This window comes from Bos indicus, chromosome 4 (genome assembly GCF_029378745.1).
Source record: "Bos indicus isolate NIAB-ARS_2022 breed Sahiwal x Tharparkar chromosome 4, NIAB-ARS_B.indTharparkar_mat_pri_1.0, whole genome shotgun sequence".
Lineage (NCBI taxonomy): Eukaryota > Metazoa > Chordata > Mammalia > Artiodactyla > Bovidae > Bos > Bos indicus.
Window position 1 is genome coordinate 106,887,354 of NC_091763.1, and position 18,983 is coordinate 106,906,336.

The 18,983-nt window shown below is 43.0% G+C and overlaps 1 protein-coding gene across 1 annotated transcript; it reads left to right on the top strand.

Annotated features, from left to right (window-relative positions):
* Positions 1 to 8,229: 8,229 nt before the first annotated feature.
* Positions 8,230 to 18,599, top strand: LOC109557744 (prolactin-inducible protein homolog). Its single transcript, XM_019959217.2, has 4 exons — positions 8,230 to 8,375; positions 9,852 to 9,960; positions 17,914 to 18,028; positions 18,354 to 18,599. Exons 1-4 carry the CDS (start codon positions 8,281 to 8,283, stop codon positions 18,470 to 18,472), a joined length of 438 nt encoding a protein of 145 aa, XP_019814776.1. The 5' UTR covers positions 8,230 to 8,280; the 3' UTR covers positions 18,473 to 18,599.
* Positions 18,600 to 18,983: the final 384 nt, after the last annotated feature.

Below are 18,983 nucleotides of genomic sequence, written 5' to 3' on the forward strand. Positions count from 1 at the left end.
CTTTCCTCAACTGTAATGTTGCTACATTTAGAGACAATATATGTGCTTAAGGACTTAAGTGGTCTGATATCAGACAACTTAAGTTTGAAACACAACTCTGTACATTACTCACTTTGCAACCTTGAGCCAGTTACCTTATCTCTGGGCCTCAAATTCCTTATCCATAAAATGGGATAATACTTAAATTACATGATTTTTAAGGAATAGGTAAATTAATATGTTAAGCACTTAGAATAGAGTCTGATTTATAGCAAGAGCTCTGTAAATATTTGTTCTTAGCGTTGCTTTTGGTATTTGTAGAAGCTATACGTAGTAATTCTGGGGTGTGTGATTCTCATCAGAAAAGGAGACAAAAGAAAATGAGCTCTACTTCTGAGGTCTTTCACAGTGGGAGGGAGGGTCATATGTTAAAAGTACTCAGTGTATAAAAAAGTGATAAAAATGGAGAAGCATCATGATGTGGGAACACTACATGGTAAGAGAGACAAGACGAAGTCTCCAGCAGCTACCATTAAGAGAGAAATGCTGGAATCAGGGCAGACATTAAGAGAAGTGTCAGTGGAACAGAAGATGTAAAACTTCTCCATCTCCCCTAAAAGAATAAAGATCTATGACATTATTCCAAACTTGCAGTCAAATTTATATTTTACTATTGTAGGTATGTTTGTTTGGGTGCTTTTAAAAATATATGGACAGAGAGAAACAGGTCTCAAACCTGCCAGTTTCATTTAGCTTTTCTTTTTTAAAGCCTTTTTGATGTGGGCCATTTTTAAAGTCTTAATTGAATTTGTTACACCATCGCTTTTGTTTTGTGTTTCGATTTTTTGGCTTTGAGGCAGGTAGGATCTTAGCTCCCCAACCAGGGATCGAACTCGCGCCCCATGAATTGGAAGGGGAAGTCTTAACCGCTGGACCACCAGGGAAGTCTCTGCCATTTAGGTTAACCTGGCAAAATCCTTAGCAATCCTCAATAAACAGAAACTATTATTACAGTGCTGATCATGACCTATTAAATTTGTTTTTTGACTCTTCTCCCCCACTGTCCTCTGTCACATTCATCTCCGAATGCCCATCAACTAAAGCCTCTTTGTAATGATAGGTGCTTAACCAATATTTGTAGACTGGATTAACTGAAGGGATTGGGAGGATGATGGATGGAGAGATGGACAGACAGAAGAAAGGATGAATGCTGACATTGTTCACATCAGCTTCATGGAGAAACACGCTAGCGTGGTCAGTTTTATAGAAGGCAAAACACAGGCTTAGAGTGAGTGGGTCTTGTATCTCCCCACTCTGGAACTCCCCCTTTGGGTAGCCTCACCAGGGCTTTGTACTCACCAGGAGATAGTGGAATCACTAAAAGCTCAGGGTCTAGAACCAGGTGGCCTGTATTCAAATTCTGACTCCATCCAGAGATATATTCACAGTACAGTTAGTGACGCGAAGATTCAGGGCCCTTCACTTACAGCCTCTTCCAAGGTCCTGTACCTGTATTTCACATTTGTAAATGTGTATTCTACTTGTGAAAGAGGTTCCCAATCCTTAAAAACAAAACTTTCAGATTCCACAAAACCTGGATCTAAAGTTGGCTCCTCCCATTACCAGCTATGTGATATGGGCTCCATGTATTTATCTGCTATGTGCCTCCATTTCCCTGTTTGTTAAATGGATTAAAACCGGAAACCTACTTTGTGGGGTTATTTTGAAGATTCAGTGAGTTAATATATGTGAAATACTTAGCGTGATGTCACGCAATAGTATGTGCTCAATGTGTGTTGGCTTCTATAACTCCCTTTTCAGGTTGTCCCTTAACTTCCTGCCTGTCAGGTCCAGGGTAATCTTTCCATTTGCAAATTTAGCCTGTGGCAAGCTCCTCCCTAATCCTTAATCCCTTCCCCTGGACTTGAGCACATTCTCTGCTGTGAGCCTCCTGGGTGGTTTACAATCTGATTTTATCAACCTCTCTTTGATTTCTTAAACCTACCATACTTGTTCATCACTTAAAGCACATGACGAGTTGGTATTTTTTTCCCTTTAGGAGCCATCTGCTTAATGGGTTTTCTGAACAATAACACAGGAAAGATGATAGCATTATCCCGAAAACTTTTGTTATAAACAGCATTTTGAAAACACTCATACAAACTGTGGCCACTAATTATATTCTATCTTGCCCCTGAAATATTGATCTTTTCAGATATATTCAGCCCCATGAATACTGATACCTCTATGTCAACTGTGGAACGGGCTTGGGACACGTGGATTTTGCCTGATACATTTGTCTAGAGGGTTTCTCAGGTGGTGCTAGTGGAAAAGAACTTGCTTGCCGATGCAGAAGACATAAGAGATGCAGGTTCGATCCCTGGGTCAGGAAGATCCCAAGAGGGAGGGCATGGCAACCTACTCTAGTATTCTTGCCTGAAGAACCCCATGGACGGAGGAGCCTGGCGGGCTACAGTCCATGGGGTCACAAAGAGTCAGACATGACTGAAACAACTTAGCACGCACACAGGCATTTGCCTAGTTCCTAGTTTTAAGCTAAACCCAGTGAAAATGTATAAGAAAACACGCTGCTGCCCAGTTTGCCTGATACTCTTCATCTCCATCCAGATCTTCTATCCAGTTTGGGTAGCAGTTGAGGGGACAGTGTTGTGGTGACTGATTGGCTTAATGGCTCTCAAACCACATCACTTTCTAGAACAGATAGTCATTGCTGTTTAAGTCAGGATTACTGAACCAATGTTTGCAAATGTTTAAGTCAGGTTAACATACCCAGGAGTCCTATAACCAAACATACATGACGGAGTAAAAGACAAATCATGGTCATTCATACTGGTCCTTATATCATCCTCACCATGTTTCATTATTCCGTGGCCATCATTTTGCGTGGTATCTTGACAAATATGTGACCACTGCTTTCTCTTCTTCTTTTTTTCCTTTTTTTGGCCTTACCATGTGGCATGTGAATCTTAGTTCCCCAACGAGGAATTGAACCCACACCCGCTGCATTGGAAGTGTGGATTCTTTTTTTATTGGTTATCAATCCTGAATATTTATTGGAGGGACTGCTGCTGAGGCTGAATCTCCAGTATTCTGGCCACCTGATGCAAAGAGCTGACTCATTGGAAAAGATCTTGATGCTGGGAAGGATTGAAGGCAGGAGGAGAAGGGGACGACAGAGGATGAGATGGTTAGATGGCATCACCAACTCAATGGACATGAGTTTGAGCATACTCCAGGAGTTGATGACGAACAGGGAAGTCTGGCGTAGTCAACGGAGTCGCTTGCAAAGAGTTAGACATGACCGAGTGACTGAACAACAACGAATTAATTATTTGACTGCACTGAGTTTTAGTTGAGGCACAGGAGATCCTTGATCTCCGCTAAGGCATGCAGGGTCTTTAGTTGGGCAAGTGAACTCTTAGTTGTGGCATGTGGGACCTAGTTCCTTGATGAGGGATAGAACTGGGTCCCCTGAAATGGGAGGAACTCCCATGTGACCATCACTTTAAAAATAATAATAATTTTATACTAAAGTAGAGGTAAATATCATTGTGCAGTATCTTTCAAAATTATGTTCAACAGGCAATAATCTGTCTTACATCCCAGGACTTCCCCACATAATAAAGTTACAGTGAAACATCCTGAAGCCCAGTGAAATGGCACTGAGAACTCAGTACAACCCATCTAAGTGTTGTATCTTCACTTCTCATCTGGCCTTCCCAGGTGGAATGCCACTATACCCTGAGTTCAGAAAACAATTTTACCCCACAGTTTCAAATATAGTTTTAACCAATGTGAATCCCAACACTTTCAACCTGTACTATCCCTTTCCAAACACAGTCTGTATTAGGATTCTCAAAAGAGAAACAGAACCAGTAGGGTGTGTATTGGGGAGAGGGGGCTTGTTGTTGGGGGGTTGGGGGGGGGTGATTGTGTTGGGGTGTGTGTGGGAGGGTGTATGTTGGGGTGTATAGGGGTGGGTGGGTATTGGGGTGTGTCTGGGGTCTCTGTGGATGTGTGGGGGGGGTATGGGGGTGGGCGGGGTAGGTGTTGGGGAGGCAGGTGTTAGAGTTTGTGGGGATGTGTGGGGTGTGGATGGGGGTTATGGGTGCTGGGATGGTGGGTGTTGGTGTGTGTTGGGGTGGTGGGTGTTAGGGTGTGTGGGGGTGTGTGGGAGGGCATGTGTGGGAGTGGGTGTGTGGGGGTGGGTGGGTATTGCGATGTGTCTGGGATGTGTGTGGGTGCATGGGGGGGTGTGTGTGGGTGTATGGATGTGTGTGGGTGTGTGTATGTCTGAGAGAGACAGAGAGAGGTTTTTTTTTTTTTTTTTTTTGAGGATTTGATTCAAATAATTGCAGAGACTGGCCAGTTTGAAATCTATGTGGCAGGTCAGCACACTGAAGACCCAGGAAAGAGCTGATGTCGCAGATCAGGTCTGCAGGCATTCCAGAGGTAAAATCTCCTCTTCCTTCGGTGGCCTTAGTCCTTTCTCTTGAGGCTTTCATCTGATTGGATGAGATCTGCCCACGTTATGGAGGATAATTAGCTTTACTTAATGTCAATATGTGAACCGTGAACTTCCTGATGTTCAAGCTGGTTTTAGAAAAGGCAGAGGAACCAGAGATCAAATTGCCAACACCCACTGGATCATGGAAAAAGCAAGAGAGTTCCAGAAAAACATCTATTTCTGCTTTATTGACTATGCCAAAGCCTTTGACTGTGTGGATCACAATAAACCATGGGAAATTCTGAAAGAGATGGAAATACCAGACTACCTGACCTGCCTCTTGAGAAACCTATATGCAGGTCAGGCAGCAACAGTTAGAACTGGACATGGAACAACAGACTGGTTCCAAATAGGAAAAGGAGTACATCAAGTCTGTATACTGTCACCCTGCTTATTTAACTTATATGCAGAGTAGATCATGAGAAATGCTGGGCTGGAAGAAGCACAAGCTGGAATCAAGATTGCCGGGAGAAATATCAATAACCTCAGATATGCAGATGACACCACCCTTATGGCAGAAAGTGAAGAGGAACTAAAAAGCCTCTTGATGAAAGTGAAAGTAGAGAGTGAAAAAGTTGGCTTAAAGCTCAACATTTAGAAAACGAAGATCATGCCATCCAGTCCCATCACTTCGTGGAAAGTAGATGGGGAAACAGTGGAAACATTGGCTGACTTTATTTTTTGGGGCTCCAAAATCACTGCAGATGGTGACTGCAGCCATGAAATTAAAAGACATTAACTCCTTTGAAGGAAAGTTATGACCAACCTAGATAGCATATTGAAAAGCAGAGACATTACTTTGCCAACAAAGGTCCGTCTAGTCAAGGCTATGGTTTTTCCTGTGGTCATGTATGGATGTGAGAGTTGGACTGCGAAGAAGGCTGAGCACCGAAGAATTGATGCTTTTGAACTGTGGTATTGGGAAAGACTCTTGAGAGTCCCTTGGACTGCAAGGAGAGCCAACCAGTCCATTCTGAAGGAGATCAGTCCTGGGTGTTCTTTGGAAGGAATGATTCTAAAGCTGAAACTCCAGTACTTTGGCCACCTCATACGAAGAGTTGACTCATTGGAAAAGACTCTGATGCTTGGAGGGATTGGGGGCAGGAGGAGAAGGGGATAACAGAGGATGAGACGGCTGGATGGCATCACTGACTCGATGGACGTGAGTCTGAATGAACTTCAGGAGTTGGTGATGGACAGGGAGGCTTGGTGTGCTGAGATTCATGGGGTCGCAAAGAGTTGGACACAACTGAGAGACTGAACTGAACTGAACTGAATGTCTATTGATTTAAAAATAGCTTCACAGTAAGTCAGAGAAAGAGAAATATGTGATATCCCTTACACACAGAATCTAAAAAGAAATGATACAAATGAACTTACAAAACAGAAACAGACTCACATATTTAGAGAAGGAACTTACGGTTATGGGAGGAAGGGGGAAGAGATAGGGAGTATGGGATTAACATATACACATTGCTATATTTTAAATGGATAACCAACAGGGGCCTACTGTACAGCACGGGGAACTCTGCTCAGTGTTATGTGGCAGCCTGGATGCGAGGGGAGTTTAGGGGAGAATGGATACGTGTATATGTTGTCGCTTGGCTCTGCACCTGAAATTATAACACTGTTAATCAGCTCTGCTGCTGCTGCTGCTGCTGCTAAGTCGCTTCAGTCGTGTCCGACTCTGTGTGACCCCATAGACGGCATAATCAGCTCTACTCCAGTATAAAATTAAAAGTTTAAATAAAAATAAATAAAATAAAAACTAAATTTATAAAATAAATAAGGCTTCACCATGACATCGAGACTTGTAGTTAACCCAAAACTAGATACTTTGGTCTAGCCAAATTGACATACAAAATAAACCATTAAATTAGCCATGACCTGCACAATACATAAGATACATCATATGCACTGAAGGTTCTAAATATTGTCGTTTCCTATGACAACCCACTCCAGTATTCTTGCCTGGAAAATTCCATGGACAGAGGAGCCTGGTGGGCTACTAGAGTCCCTGGGGTCCCAAAGAGTCAAACACGACTGAGCAGACACGCACACATTCACACTGGCCAATGGGAGAACACAGAGTCAATAGATGCTCTTAACTCATCAGCTGTCCCTTTTGGAGAGCTGCTTTGTGGGAAATATGCTAGAGGCAGGTCCTCAACGATGAGACTATGCCTTCAAAGGGAGTTAAACCTCAGCAGGGAGTTCTTCCTGGATTTCCGGTGGAAGAGAATGGACACTTTCCAGATTCTTTGGCCCAGATTCTTTTTTGATCTTAGCTAGCAGGTCCCTCTGATGAAATTTGTACAAGCAAGTAAGAGAAGGAGCAGGTGCAAAGAAAATTACATTGTTGAAGAATGTTGAAAGAATGCAGAGGTACAAAAAGTTACAATGTTGAAGAAGGAGGGTCACCGTGACCAGGGTGGGGTGAAATGAAAGCATTGTTCTTGAGTACACAGAATGGAAACAAAGAAGAAAGCATGTGACCACAATAATAGCTGGAGTTACAAGTGAGGAGTGACATGAGTAATGTCAAGTTCAGAGGAATGAGTAGGGAAATGCAAGAGTACAATAAGCAGGCAGAGCAATCCACAAAGATATATTCAGAAACTGAGGCATACACCTGGACTTTAAATCTGAATTCTGGCTCTAGAGATATACACAGGCAACTCTCAGAACCCTGATTTTCACCTTCATGCCAGGGAAAGTCTTCCTATACTGCCATCTGTCATGCAAAGGATAGGAACAAATTCCACAATGTTATGACATCATAGGTAAAGGAATAGATTTAAGTGAATGAAAACATCACAATGCCAGTGCCATCAAGAGCCAGTTTCCCTCTCATCCTAGGGAGAGAATCTCTCATTCCTGCCAGAGCAATCTCTGGACACTGTTTGGGTTCTGTTCTAATGGAAACAATCCTTCCCATTGTGGGTCTTCCTGTGTGCCTTGTGCTGTAATACAGCAGTAAAAAAGTGGCCACCTCAATGGTGAAATAAGCAGACTCTTCAGTGCTGAGATGTCTGATTTAGGGATGCCAGCTATGTACAGAAATTGTCTAGAGTTAAAATACTACCTGCGCTGGGGACTCTGGGGCAGCTGGGGATCTTGGGCATCTGTAGGACGTATCATTGACCCTGAAGTTAAGAAGGACTCTATAATCACAAACATCTTCAAGTCACCCAGTGTTGTGACCTCAATTTTCCATCATCTGGAGCAGCCCATCTCTAGTTCCCCCCACCATATGATTTTTGGTGGCCCTTGGGGAGACCTTGATCACCTGAGTTTCTGAAGAAAGGATTTGAACATGTCCTGTTGAACTTAATAAGGGGATCAAGTAAATGTGCCCCAGACTGATATCTGAAATCTGCTCCCATAGCTGGATTCTCTGGCTCCAGAGACTATCAGAGCAGTGACTGAAGCTACGACCATGTAGAGCAGGACAGACAGGCATGAAAGGATAACTAGGGAAAGTTTGGTATATCTTTTGAGGTCCTGGCCATTCTGAGAAACTCTAATAGAAAACGAGGAAGGGTAATCTAATTCCTCTCCCAGACTCTTAACACTCAAGCTGAATGTTGACTTTTTCCATAGAAAAACAAACTTCAGCTCAACAAGGAAAGATCATGAGTGGGGAGGATAAATGTATGATTGACAACATGGATCTGCTTGGCAGCTCTCCACTTCCTTGATCTGCGTATAAAGACTGTGCTGAGCACCTGGGATCCTACTTCTCTAGGACATCACATTCTTTCTCTTTCAGCATGTACTCTCTCCATCTCCTGCTCAGGGCCAGCCCTGCTGCCCTGCTTCTGATTCTTTGCCTGCAGCTGGGGACCACCAAAGCTCAGGAAGACACGTGAGCCAAGACTTTCTCCTCCTTATTAAAAACAAAAAAAATTGGGTGGGGAGGGGGCTCCTCCACTCCTACCCTAGAAATCTGCATATCCGTTCCTGAACACTTTTTCAACTTCCCAGAACTCTAGTCCCAGGAACTCTTGTGAACCCCACGCCTAGCTCCATTTCCCCCCTCTTAGGGAGTGTCATCAATTTCCCTCACATTTCCACTGGGTGCTTCTAGGTTGCCCATGGAAATAAGGCTCCCAGTGTTCAAATAGGCTGTAAGTAACTGTGGTTGTTATTGTTTAGTTGCTAGGTTGTGTGTGTCTCTTTTGCAACCCCATAGACTGTAGCCCACCAGCCTCCTCTGTCCATGGGATTTCCCAGGCAAGAATACAGAAGTAGATTGCCACTTCCTTCTCCAGGGGATCTTCCCTACCCAGGCACTGAACCTGAGTCTCCTGCATGGAAGGTGGATTCTTTAACTCTGAGCCAAAGCTCTGATCCACATCCTGTCCATAAGTCAATACCTTTGTTCGAATTCTGCTCAGAAAACCCCACCTTCTCGTACCTTCCCTCCTAGAAGAGATGAAGCAGGTCAGAGAGTTCCAACAATAGCTTTACGAAGCTTTGGGCAGGACTCAGGAAAGGATTAGAGGGTGTGGTCACAGATCCTTGGCCCTATGGTATGAGACTGCGCTGACCCAGCAACTTAGACATTCTCCCTATTCTCAAGACCAAAGATGAAGACAAGGACCACTTGCCCCCTCAAACCCTGATATCAGGAAGCGCAGGTTTAGAAGCTAGTTCACTGAGGGTCCACGTTTGACAGAAGCAAGAAACTGGGAAAGCAGAATGGAGTAAGTAGGAAATGGAGCTAGGGACAGGGGAGGAATAGAATCACTCAGCAAATCTTGGAAGTTTTCTCTACAGGAAGAGAGTTTGGAATGCTGGATTTCTGGGTTATGATTCTGGTGGTGATCTCTGTAGTGGGACCAGGTGTCCTACCCTGGGAAAAACCACTCAGGATTTTGAGAAGCTGGTATAATGTGGAGGCACCAAGAAACACTGGGTGAGGACAAGTTCAGATATAGATACCACTCTATCTATAGAGTGGTATGGCAAGTTGTTGAAATAAACTGTGCTAATTAAGGTGACCACCCAGCCCAGTTTGCTCAAGAATTTCTTGGTTTTAGCACTAGAAAGCCCCTCATCCCAGGCAGTTCCTTGCTTTGGGGCAAACTAAGATGACCAGTGGAAGGAAAGAAGATGCTCAGCTTTAAAACAAAGAATTCAAGTTGCTTTAGTAAGCACACCCAATCTGTACAAAACAACCCCAAATCAAAAGTTCTCAGGAGACTCAGATGCTGAGTGATTGATCCTGCTCTCATCATCTCCTTCATCTGTACCTTCTCTGTTCCCTTGGTCTTGCTGATCGCAAGCCCCGTCTCTCATGGATTGATTTCTGATCTCAGACCCACGTCTCTCTTCCCAGAACCAGTCGACAGTTGATGACAATGGACCTGCAGATGCTGCAAATAGACACGAGTGAAGAGGCCACCGTGGTGCTTGAAGTTTCAACAGATCTGAGGGAATGCATGGTGGTAAGTAGAGGCCCACCTTGGGAAAAGTCTGATTCTTAATTACGACTAAGGCTATATCAAGCTCTGACTTCAATATTGCATAATGTAATTGATAACATAATGAACCCCCACCCTCCTGCTCCCAATGCTCATATAGATACTTGAGCCTCAGAATAATCATGGGGGCTCAGGGCAGATGACTACTGTCATTTTACAAATGAAGGGACCCCCCCAATCCAGAAAGTGTGGGAGGGAGGAGAGAGAAGGCATGGCTAGTGGGAGAAGCACAGCTAAGAAGGAAGAGAGAAAAATGTGTGAGAACTGGGGGAGGATGGGTGAGAGTCCCTCCCCAGGTCCTGGGTATGGCCGTTTGAGATGAAGGACAGGAGCGTGGAGAGCCTCAGAAGGAAAACCCACAACCCCATCTGGGAGGTTGAGGCAAGTGGGGAAATGAGATGCGGGGCCAACAACAGTCAGGTTATGAACCCTCCTCCCCAGGAAGACCTGAGCAGAGTCTGCTTTCTGCTCACTCTTCTGCTCTTTGGCTTTGTCTGCTCTTTTTTCAGAAGTTGACTGTTGTTCCAACCTCTCTGATAAGGAAAGCACACCCTTCTCCTCCCTTTCTCCCAGTTCAGCAGTGGTGAGAGGGCGGATCTAGACCAGAGGATCTCCAAGGATAACGTGCATTAGGCCTCCTCTTGTCTGACTGCTCTGGGTCCCGTGGAAAGGACCTGTGCAGGTTGAACCCATAGAACTTCCCCTCCCACCCCAGGAAGAGTGTGTCCTTCTCCACCTCACTGACAGTCTCCTCTGGTGTTGTCACGAAAGCACAATCCTCCCTTCCTAAGGGCTTCCTCAATGTTCAGTCGGTAAAGAATCCGCCTGTAATGCAGGAGACACAGGAGATGCGGGTTCCATCCCTGTGTTGGGAAGATCCCCCTGGAGGAGGAAACGGCAACCCACTCCAGTATTCTTGCCTGAAAAATTCCATAGACAGAGGAGCCTGGTAGGCTATAGTTCATGGGGTTGCAGAGAGTCGGACACAACCAAGTGACTGCACGCATGCACTCCCTTGTTAGCTACCTCTGTTCAAGGGCCAAGATCCATGTATCTACCCTATCTCATTCCAGAAAGACATCTCTCAAGAAGCACAGGTACCTTCTGACAGCTTCGGAATTCAAATTAGATTTGAAAGTGAAAGTGTTAGTCTCTCAGTCGTGTCACTCCTTGCGACCCCAGGGACCATAGCCCACCAGACTCCTCTGTCCATGGGATTCTCCGGGCAAGAATGCTGGAGTGGGTTGCCATTCCCTTCTCCAAGGGATCTTTCTGACGCAGGGATCAAACATGGGTCTCCCACATTGCAGGCAGATTCTTTACCATCTGAGCCACCAGAGACTTTAAGGACAGGGACTAAATAGAAAACAAAATTGGGAGTGTGAGGGTTATTATTCATTAAACTGCATTCTAGAAATGGCCCCACACCTATAGGAGAAAGATTCCTGATCATTGAGCAAAGAGTAATACAGCTGTTTTATCTAATTTTTATGTTTACAATCCAATAATATGAACTATGTATAGTAATTAGAGGTGGGAGGGAGAGTGAGTCATAATTTTTCAATTTTGGGTTTGATTTATCAAAAGCACAGATGAAAAAAGAATGTGAAGATGGGCATAAAAGTTTTGTGATAATGGTAATTTCTAGTGGTGATAGATTATGAAAGTCCATTTCCAACCCTGAGAATGTAACAGGTGTAAAAACAACTGTGTTTAATCAACAATTTGACACCTGATATAATTTTTTGCCGCTGTGATTAATAAAACTGTTTTAAGAACAATGCTATTACAATAAAATAAAGTAAACTTTTTAAAACCTAACCAAGTACAAGTCCATGGAATGAATGATACTGCAAATTAGAAAGAATTTGTGTATAACTATAAAATAAATGTGAGCTTTCCAGGTGGTGCTAGCAACAAAGAACCTGCCTGCCAGTGCAGGAGACATAAGAGATGAAAGTTCGATCCCTGGGTCAGGAAGATCCGCTGGAGAAGGAAATGGCAACCCACTCCAGCATTCTTGCCTGGAGAATCCCATGGACAGAGGAGCCTGGCGGGTTACAGTCCATGGGGTCATAAAATGTCAGACACAACTGAGCGACTTAGCATGCAAGCATGACATAAATGTATGAGTACACCTTCCTATTTTTAAAACTTTGGAAATAATATAATTTTATAGGTGTGATGTTTCTAGAACCTGATATTCATTTTCTACTAATTATAATGTTTATGTAACTAAATTCTTGATCAATGAGGTATTAAAGATCATAAAGGCAAGTATAGAATAGGTTGGGATTTCCCTGGGGGTCCAATGGCTAAAACTCTGTGCTTCCAAGGCAGGGGACCTGATCAGGGAACTAGATTCCACAGGCTGCAAACAATAGATTCCTTGTGCTGCACCTTAGATCTGATGTAGCCAAATAAATAAATAAATACAAATAAATATTTTTAAAATGGAATAGATTATATCCTCAAACATGTGTTTGAATATAAACACCATATAATAATGTAATGTTGAAGAAAACATAGGGTTAACCAAGTGCTTAAACATTTGTGGTCTGGACCATTTTGCTGGTCTTGGAACTCTTACCAGAAAATTGCTTTAAATTTGTAAATAAAATGCACTGATTACAAAGGAAAACAGACATAATAAAGAAAAATGATAAAATTATTTAAAAAGTAAACTTGTGATATAGCTATATATGTGTGTTTCTTTATGGGCACACTAGCTGAAAGGCAATATACTTAAATATAAACAAGTTATATTTTATTTTCTAGAGATTATATTATATGGTGGCTGTCATCGTGAAGCTTGCGTAACAACCTTAAACTATACACTACATTTGGCAACAAATCACAGCTTGTTTTGCTGGACATCCAAGGGACTAGGAATTTTTTGTTTTGATTATTCAAGTAGTGAAAATCCTGATTCATAAAGACTGTTGTTGCTCACTTCATAAGTCATGTCCGACTCTTTGCGACCACATGAACTGCAGCATGCCAGCCTTCCCTGTCCTTCACTATCTCCCAGAGTTTACTCAGACTCACATCCATTGAGCTGGTGATGATATCTAAAGGTCTCATCCTATGCCTCCCCCTTCTCCTCCTGCCATTGATCTTTCCCGAATCAGGGTCATTTCCATTGAGTCAGTTCTTCGCATCAGGTGGCCAAAGTACCGGAGCTTCAGCTTCACCATCAGTCCTTTCAACGAATATTCAGGGTTGACTTCCTTTAGGACTGACTGGTCCAACTCTCACATCCATACATGACTACTGGAAAAACAACAGCTTTAACTATACGGACGTTGGTTGGCAAAGTGATGTCTCTGCTTTTTAATAATTTGTTTAGGTTTGTCATAGCTTTTCTTTCAAGGAGCAAGCATCTTTTAATTTCATGGCTGCAGTCATCATCCTTAGTGATTTTACAGCCCAAGAAAGTAAAATTTGTCACCGTTTGCACTTTTTCCTCTTCTTTTTGAATGAAGTGACAGGGCTGGATGACATTTTGTTGTCGTGTTGTTGGTCACTCAGTCATGTCCAAGTCTTTGCGTCCCCATGGACTGCAGCTTGCTAGGCCTCCCTTGTCCTTCACCATTTCCCAGAGTTTGTTCAAATTCATGTCCACTGAATTGGTGATGCCATCCAACCATCTCATCCTCTGTTGTCCCCTTCTTCTCCTGTTTCAATTTTTCCCAGCATCAGCTTCTTTTCTAATGAGTCAGATCTTCACATCAGGTGGCCAAAGTATTAGAGCTTCAGCTTCAGCATCAGTCCTTCCAATGAATATTCAGGATTGATTTCCTTTAGGATTGACTGGTTTGATCTCCTTGCAGTCCAAGGGACTCTCAAGAGTATTCTCCAACACTCCAGTTTAAAAGCATCAATTCTTCAGTGCTCAGCCTTGTTTATGGTCCAACTCTTATAACTACTGGAAAAATCATAGCTTTGACTATATGGACCTTTATCATCAAAGTAATGTCTCTGCTTTTCAATATGCTGTCTAGGTTTGTCATAGCTTTCCTTCCAAGGAGCAAGCATCTTTTAATTTCATGACTGCAGTCACCATCTGCAGTGATTCTGGAACCCCAGACAATAAAGTCTTTCATTGTTTCCATTGTTTCCCAGCCCGGCATTTTGCATGATGTAGCTAAATATGTTAAATAAGCAGAGTGGTAATATAAAGCCTTAACGTACTCCTCTCCCAATTTTGAACAAGTTTGTTCCATGTTCAGTTCTAACTGTTGCTTCTTGTCTCTCAGGAGACAGGTAAAATGATCTGGTGTTTCCATCTCTGAGAATTTCCCACAGTTGTTCTGATCCACAGTCAAAGGCTTTTGTGTAGTCAATGAAGCAGAAGTAGACGTTTTCCTGGAATTCCCTTGCTTTTCTATGATACAACAAATGGTAGCAATTTGATGTCTGGCTCTTCTGCCTTTTCTAAACAAAGCTTGTACATATGGAATTTCTCAGTTCACATACTACTGAAGCCCAGCTTGAAGGATTTTGCATATTACTTTGCTAGCATATGAAATGACTGCAATTGTACTATAGTTTGAACATTCTTTTGAATTGCCTATTTTTAGGGTTGGAATGAAAACTCTTTTCCAGTCCTGTGGCCACTGTAGAGTTTTCCAAAGTTGCTGACATAATGAGTGCAGCACTTGAACAGCATCGTCTTTTAGGATTTTAAATGGATCTGCTGGAATTCCATCACTTCCACTAGCTTTGTTCACTCTAATAATTCCTAAGCCCTGCTTGACTTCACCCTCCAGGATATCTGTCTCTAGGTGAGTGACCATGCTATCATGGTTATCAAGTTATTAAGACCTTTTTGTACAGTTCTTCTCTGTATTCTTGCCACCTCTTATTAATCTCTTCTGCTTCTGTTAGTCCTTACTATTTCTGTCCTTTATCATGTCCATCCTTGCATGAAATACTCCCTTGATATGTCCAATTTCTTGATGAGATCTCGTGTCTTTCCTAATCTGTTGTTTTCCTCTATTTCTTTACATTGTTCACTTAAGAAGCCCTTCTTATTGTTCCTTGTTATTCTCTGGAACTCTGCATTCAGTTGGGCATATTTTTCTCTTTCTCCTTTGCCTTTTGCTTCTCTTATTTTCTTAGCTATTTGTAAAGCGTCCTCAGACAGCCATGATACATTCTTGCATTTCTTTTGCTTATGGATGGTTTTCGTCATCACCTCCTGTAAAATGTTATGAACCTCTGTCCATAGTTTTTCAGGCACTCTGCTATCATATTTAATCCCATAAATCTATTCATCACCTCCACTGTATAATCATAAGGGGTTTCATTTAGGTCATACCTGAATTGTCTCTTGTTTCTCCCTACTTTCTTCAATTCAAGCCTGAATTTTGCAACAGGGAGCTCATGATCTGAGCTATAGTCAGCTCTAGGTCTTGTTTTTGCTAACTATATAGAGCTTCTCCATCTTCAGCTGCAAAGCTTATAATCAATCTGATTTCAGTATTGACCATCTGATGATGTCCATGTGTAGAGTTGTCTCTTGTGTTGTTGGAAAAGGGTGTTTGTTATGACCAGTGTATTCTATCTTTGCCCTGCTTCATTTTGTACTCCAAGGCCAAGCTTGCCTATTACTCCAGATAACCCTTGACTTTCTACTCTTGCATTCCAATCCCCTATTATGAAAAGTACATAACTTTTTGGTGTTAGATCTAGAAGGTCTTGTAGGTCTTCATAGAATTCTTCAACTTCAGCTTCTTTGGCTTTAGTGGCTAGGACATAGACTTGAATTACTGTGATGTTGAATAATGCCTTGAAAATGAACTGAGATCATTCTTTGTTTTTGAGATTGCACCCAGCACTGAATTTCAGACTCTTTTGTTGCCTCTGAGGTCTATTCCATTTCTTCTAAGGTATTCTTGCCCATAGTAGTAGATATAATGGTCATCTGAATTAAATTCACTCATTCCTATCTATCTTAGTTCACTGATTTCTAAGATGTCAAGGTTCACTCAGGCCATCTCCTGCTTGATCATGTCTAATTTGCCTTGATTCATGAACCTAACATTCCAGGTTCCTATGCAGTGAAGTTCTTGAGAGCATCAGATTTACTTTCACCACCAGACATGTCTACAACTGAGTGTCATTTCTTCTTTGGTCCAGCCTCTTCATTCTTTCTGGAGCTATTTCTCTGCTCTTCCCCAGTAGCATATTGGACATCATCCGACCTTGGGGGCTCAACTTCTGGTGCCATATCATTTTGCCTTTTCACAATATTCATGGGGTTCTCAAAGCAAGTATACTGGAGTGGATTGCCATTCCCTTCTCCACTGGACCACGTTTTGTCAGAACTCTGCACTATGACCCATCCATTTTGGGTGGCCCTGTACAGTGTGGTTCATAGCTTCATTGAGTTACACAAGACTCTTTGCCGTGACAATGCTGTGATCTGTGAAGGGGGATAGATGAAGATATATTGTTGTAAATGTAATAAAAACTAAACAAGGTGAGGGTAGATTTCTCTATAGAAACACCAGGATGTCCAAGTATTCTGAGTAAAATTCCAAGGGGGAGAACATTTGAATTCACTGTTTGGGGCTGACAGGCCATTCAGCACAGAGCTGCCAGTTACCTGGAGAAGTTGCAGGAAATGCGCTGATGGCCCCAGCCGTGACCATGCATGTCAGTCTGATAGAGCACAAAGGTAGTGATGAGAAACAATATTTCAAGACCTCTAAAATTATAATGTAGTACAAACATATCTATGTCTCTCTTCTTGATAAGATCACGCATACTGCTAATACCACCATGGATTACTGATGACCTTTGTAACAGAAGTGCTGTTTCAATGAGAGTCTAGTAAAAATAAAGATAAAACTTCTTTCCACCTGAATACACAGACTCACTGAATACTATCTGCAGACCTTTCTGGGTTTATGGACCCCAGAATAAAACTCCCGTGCTGAACACTAACTAGACAGAAGGTTCTTGACTCCACTGAAACTTATATATGCTGTACTCTGGGATCTTCATTCTTTTAGCTTCTTCTTAATTTTGGCTGTGCTGGGTCTTCCTTGTGTGGCTTTTCTCTAGTTGGCAGTGAGCAGGGGCTCACTGTTGCAGGGAAAGGGCTTCTTGTTGCAGTGAATTCTCTTGTTGGGGAGAATGGGCTGTAGAGCCGCAGGCTCAATAGCTGTGCTGCATGGGCTTAGTTTGCCCTGTGGGATGTGGGATCTTCCTGGCCCAGAGTCAGAACCCATGTATTCTGCATTAGCAGGTGAATTCTTTACCAATGAGCCACCAAGGAAGCCCGTATACTCCGGGATCTTAAGTTGTAAAGTGCTCTCGATTTGAAAAAGAAAAGGAAAACTAACTTCAAGATCTCAATCTCATTTGGAACCCATTGGTAGCAGCCAGGGTTGGTGAGTAAAACTGCTTTTGCCTCACAACTGAGGAAAACAAGAGTGAGACACAGCACCCTAATTATGAAAGGTCACTAATTACCAAAAGTCACAGAGTTTTAGAGGAACACAGCTGGGGCTCAGCCACAATCTGGCAACAGGGCCTGGCATTGACTTCCACACCCAAGCAGCCAGGCTGTGGTCACAGCCCAATTCCGGACAGCCTTGACTAGGGAAGCAAGGCAAGCCTGCTCCCCAGATGACCAACTGCCCCAAGATGACTGATCCCAGCCCTGTGGACTCACTTACCTCTTTCCTCCCAAGCCCTAGACCCACGCTGCTAAAGCAGGAACTTGAGGACATGAGGACAGAAGACCTTCTGACCTAGATGATGCCGTATGGTTCACTCCTCCTGCCTCTGACTCACACCCACCCCTGCTTTTCAATCACCAAGTAGATCTTCCTCCTCCCCTTCCACCCTTTCTTGTCTTTCACTTTTCCATCCTCAAGCTAACACTGGGTCCTCTCTCCCTAGGTTAAAGCTTATCTTCTAAGCAACATTCCGATTGAAGGCAATTTTAGTTATAAATTCACCTCCTGCCTCTGTAACAATTACCCAAGGAGATTCTTCTGGGATTTGCAAACCAACAGTAAGTACAGGAGATGACCAAGGGAAGAACTATCCTCCAGGGAGGGAAAAAAACACAAGAGAAGCATGGCTCCAGACCTGGATCAGAACCTCCATGAGGAAGGGCAGAGAGGAAGGGAGGGAAGAAGAGGAGGAGAGAATGTGGGGACTCTGCCCAATTTGAAAGGTGAAAGGTTTGGGAGAAAAGTTAATAAGGGACCTATATTTGTAAATGATATGCAGAAATTGAATCCCAGTGGGGAAATTCCTGGGGATGGCAGAAAAGTCAAGGCATTGGGGTTGGAGTGTTATCAGAGATGACCTTTGTCCTGCCTTGTCTCTTTCAGGTACTGTAAGAATAACAGCAGTGGTTGATGTTATTCGTGAACTAGGTATCTGCCCGGATGACTGGGCAGTGATACCTATTAAAGCAAATCGCTTTTCTATCACTAAGAGCCTACCATAGTCTGATCTAAATGGAAGCCTTTGTCTCTGCACATCCCAACCCCGCCAGCAGGGGATTTCCTCCAAGGAAAGCTGGTTGGGGTCAACTAGCTAACTTTAGTCTCGAAAATAAACTTCTCACAAGCTTCTCTGACTTCTGCTGTGTCTTTCCTACAAAATCTACCCCAAAGGAATCTCAGAACAGCTAGAATTTTTAGGGTTTTGCTCTTTCAAAAGACCTTTACTGAGGAGAGTTTTTGGGCTTTCCTTGTCCATGAAATACTCTGGCCACCTGATGCAAAGAGCTGACTCATTGGAAAAGACCCTGATGCTGGGAAAGACTGAAGGCAGGAGAAAGGAATGACAGAGGATGAGATGGTTGGATGACATCACCAACTCAATGGAAATGAGTTTGAATAAACTTTGGGAGTTGGTGATGGGGTTGCAAAGAGTTGGACACGACTGAGAGACTGAACTGAACTGAACTGAACTGTCCATGAAAGAGAAGATGAAAGAGAGAGGGGCCATTCTCA